The 16,312-nt window shown below is 35.2% G+C and overlaps 1 protein-coding gene across 1 annotated transcript; it reads right to left on the bottom strand.

The window, feature by feature from the left end:
* Window positions 1-15,223: 15,223 nt before the first annotated feature.
* On the bottom strand, window positions 15,224-15,764 carry LOC127082689 (agamous-like MADS-box protein AGL62). Its single transcript, XM_051022915.1, has one exon. The coding sequence runs from the start codon at window positions 15,761-15,763 to the stop codon at window positions 15,224-15,226; it is 540 nt and encodes a 179-aa protein (XP_050878872.1). The 5' UTR covers window position 15,764.
* Between the last annotated feature and the right edge of the window lie 548 nt (window positions 15,765-16,312).

Here is a 16,312-nt window from a genome sequence, read left to right as displayed (position 1 = left end):
TGAAGGACAAGAGTTTAAAACCTGCAGAGTTGTCAACGAGCATGTCTATATTAGGGAGGGGGAAAGCATCTTTCGGGCAAGCCCTATTAAGATCAGTATAATCAACACACATACGCCATTTTCCATTATTTTTCTTAACGAGGACTACATTAGAGAGCCAGGTTGTGTACTGGGCTTCAGAAATAAAATTTGCCTCTAAGAGGTCTTTTACAGCTCGCTCGGCAGCCTCTGCCTTTTCGGGCGATTGCTTGCGTCTACGCTGTGCTATGGGCTTGGCTGCCCGGTCTAGAGCTAGCTTATGACACGCGATCTCGGGGTCCAGCCCGGGCATTTCTGCGGCATTCCACGCGAAGAGGTCGGAGTTCTCTTTGAGGCATGCTACTAGCTCTTCTCTTGTTTCCTCGGGTAGTCCCTTACCTATCTTCACCGTCCTTTCCGGATCGTCCCCAAGAGGAATGAGTTCGAACTTTCCGGATCGTTCCCACAGACGGCGCCACTGATCTTACCTGATCAGGAGGGCCTTCCAAGGTCTTGGTGAATGGGCCAGAGAATGAAATGAGAGGGGGGTGTACCTGCAAGGTGCTCCAATGCTTAAGTCAGAAAAGGTACAGAATGAGGTTATCAGAGTGTGAGTTAGAATACCTGCCCCTTTGCCATGAAAGGGGTATTTATACTGAGCCCCCAGCGCTGGGCCAAGGCTCCTAATGGGCTGGATTAGCTAGGCCCAAGGAGGAGCTGCCAGGGGACGCGTCAGAAGCGTTAAGACCTAGACCAAGGTCTGCCCCCTGGTCCAACTGCCCCTATCCCTAAGGAGACAATATAGGGGAGTTGGGTGACGTGGTAAGTGAGATGCCGTTATGGCTCTGCCGGACACAACTTAGGTGTCCGCGACGTGGGTTGACGATAAGTGGATGGAGATCATATGAGGAGGGCCCGGTCGTTGCCCGACACGTATTTAAGGGGCCGGGGAGACGTTCTTCGGGCGGACGGTCGTTCACCTGAGGTGTCCTCGTGGTCGTTTGGACATGGACTTGGCGAGCATTGGGCCGTGCCGTGCCTAGTGTCATGGTCCAGTCCAGAACAGATAACAACCAACAACTATTTTAATTTGTATCAAACATCATACTCATCACATTAAAATAAAATTACTGTATCTTTAATACCATCATAAATAATTAGTTTTTGTATATTAATTCAAATTGTTTATTGTCGAAAGTTTATAGATTGTCAATGTTTCTCTAAATTTTACTCTAATGATTTAATTAAAAATATAATATTAATTAGATATATTTTGCAAATTTTACTAACACAATAAAGTTTTTATATATTAACTAGTTTGTAACTTGTCAATATTTCTCTAAATTTTACTCTATTGACTTAATTAAAAAACAATATTAATTAAATATATTTTATGTGATTGAATATTTTTAAGTTAATTTAATTGCAAATTTTACTAACACAATAAATTTATTAAATTAATGCATTCACAATCAAATTCACAATCAAATATCAACCGACAAAGATTTCTGGCTTGTACAAATTGGTGAAAGGCATATAAGCTTAGGAATATAATAAGACAAAACTGATATCAGACTCTAATAATTCAAGTAAGTTCATAGATTTATTTATTTTGGCATCCAAACTTTCATATCAAAGGAAATATAATAAGACAAAATTGTTAAAACTCAATATTCATAACATAATAATATTATTTGTTGAAATGTTAAACTTGATTTGGGCCTAATTTTATTATTTGATTTTGGGCTTAATTATTTGGGCTTAGTTTATTTTGGGTAATGTTTCTAGAAAAGTCTTGTAGTATTTGGAGTGTCTAGATATTTCTTAAGATTGTAATATTTTCTATAATACTCTTTGAATGTCTAGAGTTGAGAACTCTCTAGAATTAGTGTGTCTAGAGTTCTACTTAGAGTACTATAAATAGAGATATAATCCTACACTTTTGTATCAAGTAAAAATAAAAAGTTCTCTCTTCCATAAATAATTCTCCTACCTACCAAGTTTATATTCAAGCCTCTAATATTCCCACACACTTTTCCTAAACACAAAAAGAGTTTATTTCCAACAAAGTGGCATCAGAGTTTCAAGGTTCTAAAAAAATGCCGATTGGAGGTTTCCCTTTTCAAATGTCGATCCTCACAAAGAATAACTATGACAATTGGAGTATCAAGATGAAGGCACTACTAGGAGCTTAAGATGTGTGGGATATCGTTGAGAAAGACTTCAATAAGCAAGATGAAGCCTCGCGAAGCCAAGGTGTAAAGGCGACATTGAGGGAGTCAAGAAAGAGAGACAAGAAAGCTCTCTTCCTCATTCATCAATCGGTCGATGAAAATACATTTGAGAAGATCTCCAACGCACCGACGACCAAAGAAACATGGGACAAACTTCTAACTTGCAACAAAGGAGTGGAAAAGGTGAAAAAGATTCGTCTTCAAACGCTTAGAGGTGATTTTGAACGTTTATTTATGGAAGAGTCCTAGTCAATTTCTGATTATTTTTCTCGAGTATTGGCCGTAGTCAATCAACTTAAAAGAAATAGAGAAAATGTTGATGAGGTGAAAGTCATGGAGAAAATACTTCGCACTTTAAATCCAACTTTTGACTTCATTGTTACCAACATTGAAGAAAACAGGGATTTAAAGACCATGAATATTGAGCAACTCATGGGTTCCTTACAAGCATACAAAGAAAAACAAAAGAGAAAAATTAAACAAAAGGAGGCTATGGAGCAACTACTACAACTCAACATAAAGGAAGCAAATTATGCGAATTATAAGAGCCAAAGAGGACGAGGTTGTGGCCAAGATCGTGGCGTGGACGAGGACATGGAGGAGAAGGAAGAGGCAGTTACAACTACTACTCTAACAATGGAGAAAGAAGTTGGAATCCACAAGCAACAAGAGGTCGTGAGAGAGGAAATTCATGGTCGATGTGTGACAAATCACAAATCAAGTGCTTCAACTCCAACAAGATCGGTCACTATGCATCTGAGTGTAGATTTCTGAAGAAAGTTGTGGAGGAAGCTAACTTTGTAGAAGAAAAATGCGGAGAAGAAGAAACTTTGTTGCTCGCATGCCAAAACCAAGTTGAAGAGAAAAGAAACAAATGGTACCTCGACACCAGCGCAAGCAATCACATGTGCGGCTGTCGAAGCATGTTCGTAGAGATCAATGAAGCGACAACTGGTAATGTCTCATTTAGAGATGACTCAAAGATATTGGTCAAAGGCAAAGGTAAAATTCTTATACGCTTAAAGAATGGGAGTCATCAATTCATATCCAATGTCTATTATGTTCCTAACATGAAGAATAATATTTTGAGCTTGGGACAATTATTATAGAAAGGCTATGACATCCACTTGAAAGAACATAGTCTTTTCTTAAAAGATTGTAGACATAACTTGATTGATAAGGTGCCTATGTCAAATAATAGAATGTTCCTCTTGAACATTCAAAATGATGTTGCAAAGTGTCTCAAGACTTGCTATACCGACTCTTCATGGCTATGGCATCTACGATTCAGACATCTCAACTTCGGCAGTCTAAATTTTTTGTCAAAGAAGGAAATGGTGAGAGGATTGCCTAGTATAAACCACCCAGACCAACTATGTGAAGGATGTGTAGTTGGGAAGCAATTCCGGAAAAGCTTTCCAAAGGAAACAACGTCAAGAGCAACAAAACCGCTAGAGCTCATACACACTGATGTCTGTGGACCAATCAATTCAAACTCTTTTGGTAAGAGTAAATACTTTATCCTCTTTATTGATGATTATTCTAGAAAAACATGGGTTTATTTCTTGAAGGAGAAGTCATAAGCGTTTGATAACTTTAAGAAGTTCAAAGCCCTTATGGAGAAAGAAAGTGGTATTTCCATTAAGGCCATGAGATCTGACCGATGAGGAGAGTTCATTTCAAATGAGTTCCATAAATATTGTGAAGATCATGGAATCCTCCGCACACTAACAGTGCCAAGATCACCACAACAAAAGGGAGTAGCAGAGAGAAATAATCAGACTATACTTAACATGGTGCGAAGCATGCTTAAGAGCAAGAAGATACCGAGAGAGTTTTGGGCCGAAGCAGTGGCATGTGTAGTTTATCTGACAAACCGTTCCCCAACAAGAAGCGTGCATGAGAAGACACCACAAGAAGCATGGAGTGGAATGAAGCATGGGATCTCTCACCTCAAAGTGTTTGGAAGCATTGCCTATACTCACGTTCCTGATGAAAGGAGAACAAAGCTCGATGATAAAAGTGAGAAGTATATGTTCGTCGGTTATGACTCAAGCTCCAAAGGGTACAAGCTCTATAATTCAAATAGTGGAAAGATCGTCATAAGTCATGACGTGGAGTTCGAAGAAGAAGATTGTTGGGATTGGAGTGTTTAAGAAAACAGGTACGATTTTCTTCCTTACTTTGAAGAAGAAGACGAAATGGAACAACCAATGATAGAGGAAATATTACACCACTGGCCTCACCGACACTAAGGTTGGATGAAACAAGCTTAAGTGAGAGGACACCACGACTAAGGAGTATTGAAGAGCTTTATAAGGTAACCGAAAACATAAATGACATTAACCTTTTTTGCCTTTTGGGTAATTATGAGCCTCTAAGCTATCAAGAAGAAGTTGAAAACGTAAAGTGGAGAGACGCCATGGAAGAAGAAATCAAGTCAATCACGAAGAAGGATACATGGGAACTTACTACACGTCCACAAGGACACAAAGCAATTGGAGTAAGATGGGTGTACAAGGTGAAGAAGAATGCAAAAGGAGACGTGGATAGATACAAAGAAAGATTGGTGGCGAAAGGCTATAGTCAAAGACAAGGAATTGACTATGATGAGGTATTTGCCCCCGTTGCCCGTCTTAAAACTATTAGACTGATCATTTCTTTGGCAGCCCAAAATGAATGGAAGATCTATCAAATGGATGTGAATTCGGCCTTCATGAATGGTTTTCTCGAAGAAGAACTTTATATCGAGCAACCACAAGGCTATGAAGTAAAAGGGCAATAAGAAAAAGTCTTGAAGTTGAAGAAGGCATTGTACGGACTCAAGCAAGCACTGAGAGCTTGGAATGTTCGAATCAACAAGTACTTTCAAGACAAGAACTTCATCAAGTGTCCATATGAGCATGCACTCTATATTAAAGTGCAAAATGGAGATATTTTGATTGTGTGTTTATATGTTGATGACTTGATCTTCACAAGGAACAATTTAAGCATGTTCGAAGAGTTTAGAAAGACATGTCAAATGAATTTGAGATGACATATATGGGGCTCATGGCATATTATCTCGGCATCAAAGTAAAGCAAGAATACAAAGGAATTTTTATCACCCAAGAAGGTTATGCCAAAGAAGTCCTTAAGAAGTTCAAGATGGATGATGCCAATCCAATTGGCACCCTAATGGAATGTAGCAGCAAGTTGAGTAAGCATGAAAATGGAGAGTTTTTTGATCTAATTCTTTACAAAAGTTTGGTTGTAAGTATGCGTTACTTGACAAGCACAAGTCTGAAGATTCTCTATGTTGTAGGAGTCGTAAGTTGCTACATGGAAGCTCCAACAACAACTCATTTCAAGGTGGCAAAAAGAATCCTTCGATACATCAAACGTACAACAAACTTTGGCTTGCACTATTACTCTTCTAACAATTATGAGATTATTAGCTATAGTGATAGTGATTGGAGTGGAGACTTGGATGATAAAAAGATCACTACTGGTTTTGTGTTCTTTATGGGAGATACTTCTTTCACTTGGATGTCAAAGAAGCAACCTATCGTCACACTGTCAACTTGTGAAGTTGAGTATGTTGCCGCCACATCATGTGTTTGCCATGCAGTTTGGCTAAGGAATTTGTTGAAAGAATTAAAAATGCCACAAGAAGATCTTGTCGAAATATGTGTTGACAATAAATCAGCACTTGCTTTGACAAAGAATCCTGTATTTCATGAAAGAAGTAAGCACATCGACACTCGTTACCACTTCATAAGAGAATGCATCGAGAAGAAGAAGGTGAAGTTGAAGTATGTGATGTCTAGAGATCAAGCTGGCGACATTTTCACCAAGCCACTCAAATTAGAAACTTTTGTGAAGCTAAGGAATATGCTTGGAGTCACAAATCAAGTTTAAGGGGGGATGTTGAAATGTTAAACTTGATTTGGGCCTAATTTTATTATTTTATTTTGGGCTTAGTTTATTTTGGGTAATGTTTCTAGAAAAGTCTTGTAGTATTTGGAGTGTCTAGATATTTCTTAAGATTGTAATATTTTCTAGAATACTCTTTGAATGTCTAGAGTTGAGAACTCTCTAGAATTAGTGTGTCTAGAGTTCTCCTTAGAGTACTATAAATAGAGATGTAATCCTACACTTTTGTATCAAGTAAAAATACAAAGTTCTCTCTTCCATAAATAATTCTCCTACCTACCAAGTTTCTATTCAAGCCTCTAATATCCCACACACTTTTCCTAAACACAAAAGAGTCTATTTCCAACATTATTATCTTAGAAATGATACATTATCTTAGAAAGGGAGGTCATGATTCAAAATAAACGATTTAGAAAAAGATCATAATAACAAGTAGTTTTTATTTAATATGTGATTTATAGCAAATCATATCATGAGACGGAAAGAGAAATAAGCATCTCAATTTCCTCCACAAGAATGAAATATGCAGAAGAAGAAAAAAGACGCAACTAAAATTTTCATCATGATAAACAATCTTTCTTTTGTCCAGCATTAGCATCTATGACTAGTTCAGCATTTTTCATTTCTTCAGCATTAGAATCTTTGAAATCATTGACTAGTTCAACATGAATCATTTCTCTAACATTTGCATCTTTGAAATCTTGGAATACTTCAGCATGTTTCATTTTTGCAGCATTAGAATCTTTGAAATCTTTGACTACTTCAGCATGAATCATTTCTCCATCATGAATCATTTCTAAAACATTAGCATCTTTGAAATCTTTAACTACTTCAGCATGTTTCATTTCTCCAGCATGAATCCTTTCTCCAGCATTAGCATCTTTGAAATCTTTGACTACTTCAGCATGTTTAATTTCTCAAGCATGAATCTTTTCTCCAACATTAGCATCTTTAAAATGTTTGACTACTCCAGCCAGGGCCGATCCAATTATATCGGAGCCCCCGTTCTAATTACAAAAATTAGTCCATTTTTTTAAAACATAATTATAATAATTAAAAAATATATATTAAAAATACATTTATATATAAATTAAAAATAAATTTAATTATAAATTATTTTGAGTTTTGATTTTTGTATGTATTGAGTTTTTATTATAATATTTTTTTTTATTATTGAGTTTTTTTAATAACATTTTATTTATTTTTATTAATATTTATGAAAAAAATTGAAAATTTCAAAAATTTGGGCTCTCTAATATTTGGGGCCCAGTGCTGCAGCACATGCTACACATGCACAGGGCCGACCCTGACTCCAGCATCAGCATTTGCAGCTTCCAATATTCTACCACAAGGAGCATTGGGAAACATAAAGGAAAAGACAATGACAAATCCAATTGATTTGCAGGGTTGGAAAGAAGAAAGAAACCTGGATTAAAAACGTTGTGTGCGGCCCGAGATACAAGTGATACTTGAGTGTATAACTAATTCCTAATCTTAAGGGAACCCTATTGTTGATTCCTAGTATTAAGCAATGAATAATTCAAACTATACCAACTCATATGCATAGTAATAGGAATGGTTGGTTACACTTAATTATTGGAACAACTTATTCTTATCTATTATTATGCCCCCTCAAAATTGGGTAGGTACTTGAGATGGTACTCCAAGTTCACTCAATAGATTGAGCAACCACATGATCTCAGCTGTAGTATTGGCAGCAGATCGGTATTCGACTTCTGTGGAAGATCTTGCAACTGTTCTCTGTCTTTTTGATAACCATGAAACAAGATTTCCTCCAAAGTAAATTATGTAAGCTGAAGTAGATGTTTTGTCATCGTAATTACCTCCCCAATCAGCATCGGTGAAGGCTTGCAGTTTAAGATGAGGTGGTTTTGCTAGCCGCAAAGCATGATTAATAGTATGTTTTAGATACCGTAATACTCGCTTGAGTTGCTGGAGATGCTGTTGTGTTGGTTGATGCATGAATTGTGACAATTTATTAATTGCAAATGACAGATCTGGCCTTATCAAAGTAACGTATTGCAATGCACCAATGATACTACGGAATAGCTTTGAGTCGGCAGCGGCTGATCCATCATTTAGTTTGAGAGGAGTAGTCATACATAATGGTGTGTTGACGGTCTTTGCTCCAGCCATATTGAACTTATCCAAGAGTTCTCGAATATAGCCATGTTGAGATAATAACATACCCTCCTTGGTTGGGATCATTTCAATGCCAAGAAAATAATGAGGGAAACCAAGTTGTTTGAGCGAAAACTTGTTGGAAAGTTCTGTCATGAATTGAGTTAAAAAGGTAGTATCACTGCCCGTCAAAAGTAATTCATCAACATATACTAATAAGAAAGCTTGTACACCATGTTTATTGTAAATAAACAAGGATGAATCACTTAGGCTTGTTTGAAACCCAGTAGAAAGAACAAAGGCCTTGAGAGAATCATGCCATGCTCGAGGTGCTTGTCGTAAACCATAGATAGCCTTCTTGAGTTTGCATACATGTTGAGGAAATTCAGAATGAATAAATCTGGGTGGCTGTTGCATGTAGACATCTTCAGTCAATTTTCCCTGCAAAAAGGCATTATTAACATCCATTTGGTGTAAGGACCACCCTTGAGCAAGTGCTAAAGTGAGAACCACTTTAATAGTTTGAGGTTTCACAACCGGTGCGAATGTTTCCTTAAAATCAAGACCAGGTGTTTGAGTGAATCCTTTTGCAACCAACCTTGATTTATATCGTGCCACACTTCCATCAGGATTTCTTTTGATGCGAAACAACCATTTACAACCAACTGAATTAGTATGAGCCTGACGGGGAACCAAGGTCCAAGTACCATTATTCATGACTGCATTAAATTCAGCCGAACAAGCATCTCTCTAATATGGTATTTTAAGTGCTTGAGTAATAGTAGATGGCTCAAGATTTTCCTGCAAGTCATGTTTAGAGGCAATAAATAGTTTCTTGGGTTTGAATATATTATTTTGTGACCTTGTTACGATAGGAGCACGTTGAACAGGATTATTTGTCGTTGAAGTTGGAACCGGATCAGATGCAGTGTTAGTGGTAGAGCTTGTTAGGTTATCACTAGTCACTGGTATCTCTGTTGTTACCGACTCGATAGGTTGCATTGGCTCAGGGACTGGTGGAGGACTTGATACCGGATCTGTTGTGGGACTCGATACCGGGACTGATGGCTCAGGTGTGGATAACTCATGTGCTAGGGACTGGATAGGTTCCTGAGCTGAATTTTGATCTTGGGTAACATGAATAATATTGTGTACCGAAGAGTCATGTGATGGAATTAGAGGACAAGTAGATGACGAATTAATTGGGATTGATAGGGGAATGAGTTTTCCACAAAGGGGACATGTCTAGATGCATATATCCTATTTGACAAAGGTTCAAGACAAAAATATGCATGCTGAGACGTTGAATAGCCTAGGAAGATGCAAGGTTTAGACCTGGGTTGGAGCTTATTTTGCATATATGGTTTTAGCCAAGGAAAGCACAAACAGCCAAATGAATGAAGTGTATGATAAGCTGGTTTGCTTTTAAATAATATTTCAAAGGGAGAGATCATATTAATAATTGGTTTAGGCATCCTGTTAATAAGATACACAACAGTGGTGAAAGCAAATGACCATAGTTGGGAAGGTAAATTAGCATGATGCAAAAGAGCACGACCCGTTTCAACAACATGTCTGTGTCTCCTCTCTGCTGTGCCATTTACCTCGGGTGTGTGGGGTGGTGAAGTTAAATGAGAAATGCCATTATTGGCAAGAAAAGATTTTAATTTGATAAATTCTCCACCGTTATCAGTGAAAAGGGAAACAATCGGAAAATTAAAGGATTTTTCAACAATGGACTTGAATTGAACAAAAATAGAGAAGACATCTGACTTATGTTTGATTGGGTACAATCAGACATATTTGAAAAAATGATCAACAATGATTAAATAATATAAAAAACCATCTACTGATCTAACAGGAGCTGGGCCCCAAACATCAGAGTACAAAAGTTCCAAAGGTTTGCTGCTTGTGAGATGATGATTTGAAAAAGGAAGCTTGTGGCTTTTTGCACAGTGACAGGAAGTACACTCATGTGAGGCCGGAAGCTTTATTGGTAGATGATGATTGTCAGTCAGATGCTTTATTATTTTGAAAGAAGGATGTCCTAATTTATGATGCCATGTAGATGTAGAATGAATGCTTGTATGCAATGCTTGCGGTGGACTGGATGAACTAAATACATTGGATAGATGATAAAGATCTTGTTTAAGTGGTCCTTGAAGCAGTGGTTGACCCGAGGTCAAGTCCTTGACAACAAAATGGTTTGCAAAAAATTCAACAGAACAACTATTAGATTGACATAACTTGGAAACAGACAGAAGGTTAGATTGAATTTTAGGAACACATAAGACTTGTTTAAGATGAAGAGGTTTGACAGAAGTATTAATAACAGAGTTACCAGTGTGAGTAATTTCCAAACCTGTTCCATCACCAACAATCACCCGATCTTCTCCAGGATAGGAATTTGTTAAGGTAAGCTGTTGTAGGTCCTGGGCAATATGATGAGATGCTCCTGTATCCATGACCCAGTTACCATGTTGTGTTGCAGCCTGATTCTGAGCAAAGTTCGTTGTTAGTTTAGGGCCGTTTCGTTTAGGAAATCCCTTAATTCTATAGCAAACCTTAGAAGTGTGACCAGCCTTGTCACAAAACTAACAGACCACCTTATTTTCGCCATTCCGCAAAGTTGGTGAAGGGCTGCAGTTGTTTTTGTTTTTATGGTGATGGTTTTTTGTTCTTGTGGCTGCATTGGCAGTGGCAATCACATTGTCAACTGCAAGTGGATCAGCTTGATGATGAATTGTTTCAAAATCCATCAGTTTTTCATGAAGTTCAGCAAATGCAACAGGACTTTCTCTGCTTCTAAGTGCAGCGGAAATTTCATGATACTCAGCACTCAAACCATTGAGAGTGTGAATAACAAGATCAGTTTCATCAAGGGGATGATCAATGATTGAGAGTTCATCCGAAATTGCCTTTATCCCTTGTAGAAATGTAGCCATCGATTGATTTCGTTTTTTGAAATTGGAAATCCGTTGTTTGAGCGCAATAATCCACACTCTTGAGCGGCCCGCATACATGGTTTTAAGGATCTCCCATGCTTGATTGGAACTTTTGACAGTTCCTAAGTGTGTGACCACTATTGCAGCCACCGAAGATACAATACCATGTAGAATGAGTTGATCTTGTCGAACCCAATTCCTGAAGTCTGGATTGACAACGGTGGTATCGTTTGCGAGCTATTTTGATGGACAAGGTGTAGTTCCATCAATATAACCTAGAAGATCATAGCCTGTTAAAAGAGCCATGAATTGAATTCTCCAGGCAGGATAATTGTCTCCATCAAGTTTAATGGAGAGTTGAGAACCAGCATTCAAGACAATCAGTTTGTCGGTTGGTGATGACATAGTGTGCGTCGGTTCAGAAGGCATAACAAGGATCGGAAAAAAATTGCTTTTAAGCTTTACGCTCTGAATACCATAAAGAGAATGATTCTTTTATATTCTGTTCCAACCATAAATGCTGAGTATTTATAGATACAAGTGATACTTGAGTGTATAACTAATTCCTAATCTTAAGGGAACCCTATTGTTGATTCCTAGTATTAAGCAATGAATAATTCAAACTATACCAACTCATATGCATAGTAATAGGAATGGTTGGTTACACTTAATTATTGGAACAACTTATTCTTATCTATTATTAGGAATGGTTAGTTACAGTTTTTTCCATTTACAAAACCTTTTCACAAGAAGTAATTAGAATGAAGCATCAACTTATTAGTTTGTGACTGTGATAAGGTTTGTGAATATTCCATGTTTAAAATGGCACAATTTGATGCACCTAAAACTCCCTAGTTTATTGTGTTTGATAATTTTTTCTTGATTTTGAACCATCCATTGCAAATAATTGTGTGATATGAAATCAGAAGTATGAACTTGATGAAAGCCTTACTTGTGTTTATGCTTCTAGGTTATCACAGTGGAGCCTGGATGCTACTTCATTGAAGCTTTGTTACTTCCAGCCATGAATAATCCAGAAACTTCCAAGTTCTTTAACAAGGAAGTGATTAAGAGATTTATCGGCTTTGGTAGAGTCCGAATTGAGAGTGATATGGTATTCCACTTGCTGAGCCTTATTAAGTATAAACTGGTTTATGGTTTATCATTTCTATCTTCTCATTGTGTAGCAAAAGTTGAAATTCATGTTTTTCTCTGCCATGTAATATTTTCTCTAGAATGCATATTATCAACAACACACACATTATGGTTAAAAAATGTAGTCATTGTTTGCATTATATATATAACATAGGTATATATTACTCTAATGACTCACATGATCTCTAATACCATCATAAATTTAAAATCTAATTGTAGTCATTGTTTGCATTAAATTTATGAGGGAGCAACTTAATTGATAAGCAAGAACAATCACAATAATATATTTTTATGTATATAAATTGTAAATAAAAATTACACAAAAAACGTTATATAAAAGTATATATCGTGTTTTATTTTATTTTTTTTCTACATCTTCAATGTATATTTTTCTTACTTAACAATAGTCTTTTTTCGGTGTGTTGTTCTTTCAATATCGTTAAAGAAACCCGATTGCGTTAAGGAAACCGCAACCTCATTCATGTCATTGCTAGATAAAATAAGAGAGTCGAGTGTGCAATAGTGTAGCCTACTAGGTAGCATTGTCTTATTCATTTTTAAATCTTCATAGTTATTCAAGTGATTTTTAACTTCTTAAGTGTCGATACAACAACAACGTACTAGGTAGCCATGTTGAACAACAGCGTACCCTAAGATTTCATTTGCAGCTAGTGGATACAACAAAGAATTGATGTGCATACAACAAAAAAATTAAAAAGAGAAAACCACTGATCCGAACATATACAACTACTATCATTGAAAAATGCAAAAGGAGATAATTAGCAAGTGGTCAAGATTGGATTTCAAACTCATTAGGGTTTGATACCCTACTAGGTTTCTTCATGGTCAAGATTCATTTATGTGTCATCATTTAAGCATAGAATAATTATTTCAAGATATATGTATTAATATCTCATTTGATTTAAGTCAAGATTAAAGAGCTTGAATAAAGTCAAATTCAAAGCTTTCTTGATCTTTGGTTTTCACATGGCGTCATGCATAAACTTCATCACCTTGCATCATTGATAAAAGTCAAGGCCTAATGTGATTTAATTCCTCTTCATTTCCTGGGTCCCCATTTATCTTTCATTTATCCTTAGAAACTTGAACCCATGATGCTGCACAATCCCTGTAAATCACAAGCCCAATTATATCTATTATACTGCATTATTTCATTTTTATTTTAATAACCATTTTATTTTCATTTTTATAACCATTACATTTTCAATTTAATACCGTTTTCTTTTTCATCTTAATAACCATTTCATTTTCATTTTTATAACTATTACAAAACAGTAACTATTACTTTTTCATTAAAAACCCATTATATCTGCATTTCAATAACTATTACTTTTTTTCATTTAAATAACCATTACAATAGCCAATTGAAATCAATCATTTGATTTACATGGTTGGAAGTTCACCAATTTTTCTTCAAGAAATTCACCAAAATCTATGAAAATTTTTGAACTGAATCTTGATGAACAAGAATCAATCTTTCTGATTGATTACTCTTCAGTCGAGTGAATCAATCAATCTTGGTTGCAAGGTTTCAGTGTACAATGGTAATGAAAATATACAAAATTGAATTGGGGAAGAAAGAGATATTAGGATTTTTGAATAAAGAAGAAAAAGAAAAAGAAATTCTACAAAGTAACTCTCAACTCTAAAACTGAGAAGTTGTATTCTTTGCAACTGCAAATATGTGGTATTTTTAAATCAATAAGGGTTACTCCCTATTTATAGATTCTGGGTTTGCTTGTTCCCTATGCAAATCACAAATACCTAATTCTGCTAACACTGCAAAATTTGGCCAAAGTAAATATCCATGTCAAGGCTAACTTCTCGACACTTCTACACTTCTAAATTTTTACATTTAGGTGTTTCGACAACATTATGCTTCGACACTATGAATTACATTTTCAACACACTTTACTAATTGAATCGCATCAATAACAATTCAACTCTAAGTAACATACAAACTAACATGTTGGTTCATTACACTACAACATGATTTCACTCTACAAATTAAAATAATCAAATTCAAACAAGCCCATTCACATAAACCAATTAACTAAATTACATTTCACCAATTAATTACATTAGTAGAAACTAATTACATAAGTGAAAACAAAAAACTACATTAGTAATCTTTTTCGTCCACGAAAGAATGAATTAGATTCAGTTGTTTAATATGTTTTGAACGGAAGATGAGTCCTCGAATGGGAGACTAAGAACGGTCATCATCCACATAGCTCAAACTATGATGTTCTGAATGAGAAAAACAATAGAGATAAGTTATTGCCTGGTCTCATTTTTACTATGCATGTGGAATGTGTAACTTAATAGTAACTAATTTGTCTGTAAATCAGTTTAAATACAAAAGTTCATAGGGCAACCGAAAAACCACATTGCTTAAATATTAAAGAAAAAGATAGCTGTAACATAGTATTAGATATTAGAGGTAAAATTAGAAACTGACTTGCCCTTCAAATCATAATCAAATTTATAATGAAGTCAAATAAATTTTTTATGTTAAAAAAAAAACAAATGGTATAAAAAAAATCTCAATTTATAAATTAATTTTTTAAAGGCAAACAAAGAATACCAAATATCAGAAACAAAAGAATAAAAGCAGGATCAAAAAAATGTAAAGAACAGTAAAACTTTCTCTAAAAAACACCAATATTATTAGTTATTATTTAAATTAATAATAGAAAAAGTAACAAAATAAACGAAACTATTAAAAGAAAAACTAATAAGTGAGTAATAAAAAAGCTAACCAAATAAACTAAACTATTGTTTAAAAAAAAGCTAAAAATTCTCCAACATGGCAAACTCCATCATACGTTGATGATCCCTTTCAAAAAGCTTACCTCTAAACTCATAAATAGAAACCATAAATTGTTGAAGTTCATCGATACACATTTCATCAATATCTTCATTCCACCAAGCCCCTCTTTTCGAAACCCTAGCCAACTTTTCGACTTCCAAAAGTTCCTTCTCCATGTCCAAAATCTTCAACACTTCTTCATATTGTTTATTATACTCTTTGTAAATCGAACAACATTCTTCTAACTTTAACCTCTCGAAATCGAGAGATTCCTTGACATAACTGTCGATAATTGCGTCGGTGTCGGGATGACCGAAACAAAAGAGCTTGTGAGCACCAGAAAAAACAATGATGGATGCATGAACATCACATAGGATACAAAGTTCACTTGCTTTTTTGAATAAACCTTGTCTTCTTTTTGAGAATGTCACTTGTTTGTTGGACTCTTTGTCAAGTTTCTTGATCTCAATCTTTTTCCTACCTGTGCTTTTCCTTTTCTGATTTTGATTAGCCATATCCATGGTGAAAGTTATTAGGGTTTTGAGTTTTGAGAATTCTAATATACATATTTATTTATATGGAAAGAATTATTTTGGGCTTATCCTATCATTAAATAAAATCCTACAATTTCTCCTTATCTAAGATTATAAATCAATTAACTATTAACTCACTCTTAATGCCATTTTCTTACATAAAATAATTGACATGAGGTTTTCCTTTTGGAAATATTGATTATTAAAAAATTTATTTGATTAGTGTTGGTAGGTTAAAAATCCCTTAAAATTAATTAAATAAAAAATTTGATGTTTTATATTCATACATAACAAGGAAAACAGCAGGCATTTTAAAACAAGAGAAAAAACAGATTATTGTGTGCAAAATAATTTCACAATCAAGGTAATTATATTTAAGAGGATAATGTTAATTGTGTTCTAAATGCATAAATTAAAAACTAAATGAAAAAAATATTATTTTAAAAATTATGTATTAATTATAATAAAAATATAAAATTAATTTTTTAATTATATTCTAAAATAAGTGAATTTTCTAATTTGTATACTAGGAGTAAG

The sequence above is a fragment of the Lathyrus oleraceus genome, chromosome 5 (genome assembly GCF_024323335.1).
Source record: "Lathyrus oleraceus cultivar Zhongwan6 chromosome 5, CAAS_Psat_ZW6_1.0, whole genome shotgun sequence".
Taxonomy (NCBI): Eukaryota; Viridiplantae; Streptophyta; class Magnoliopsida; order Fabales; family Fabaceae; genus Lathyrus; species Lathyrus oleraceus.
The sequence above is the reverse complement of the archived record's forward strand: the minus strand, read 5'-3'. Positions and strand labels throughout refer to the sequence as shown.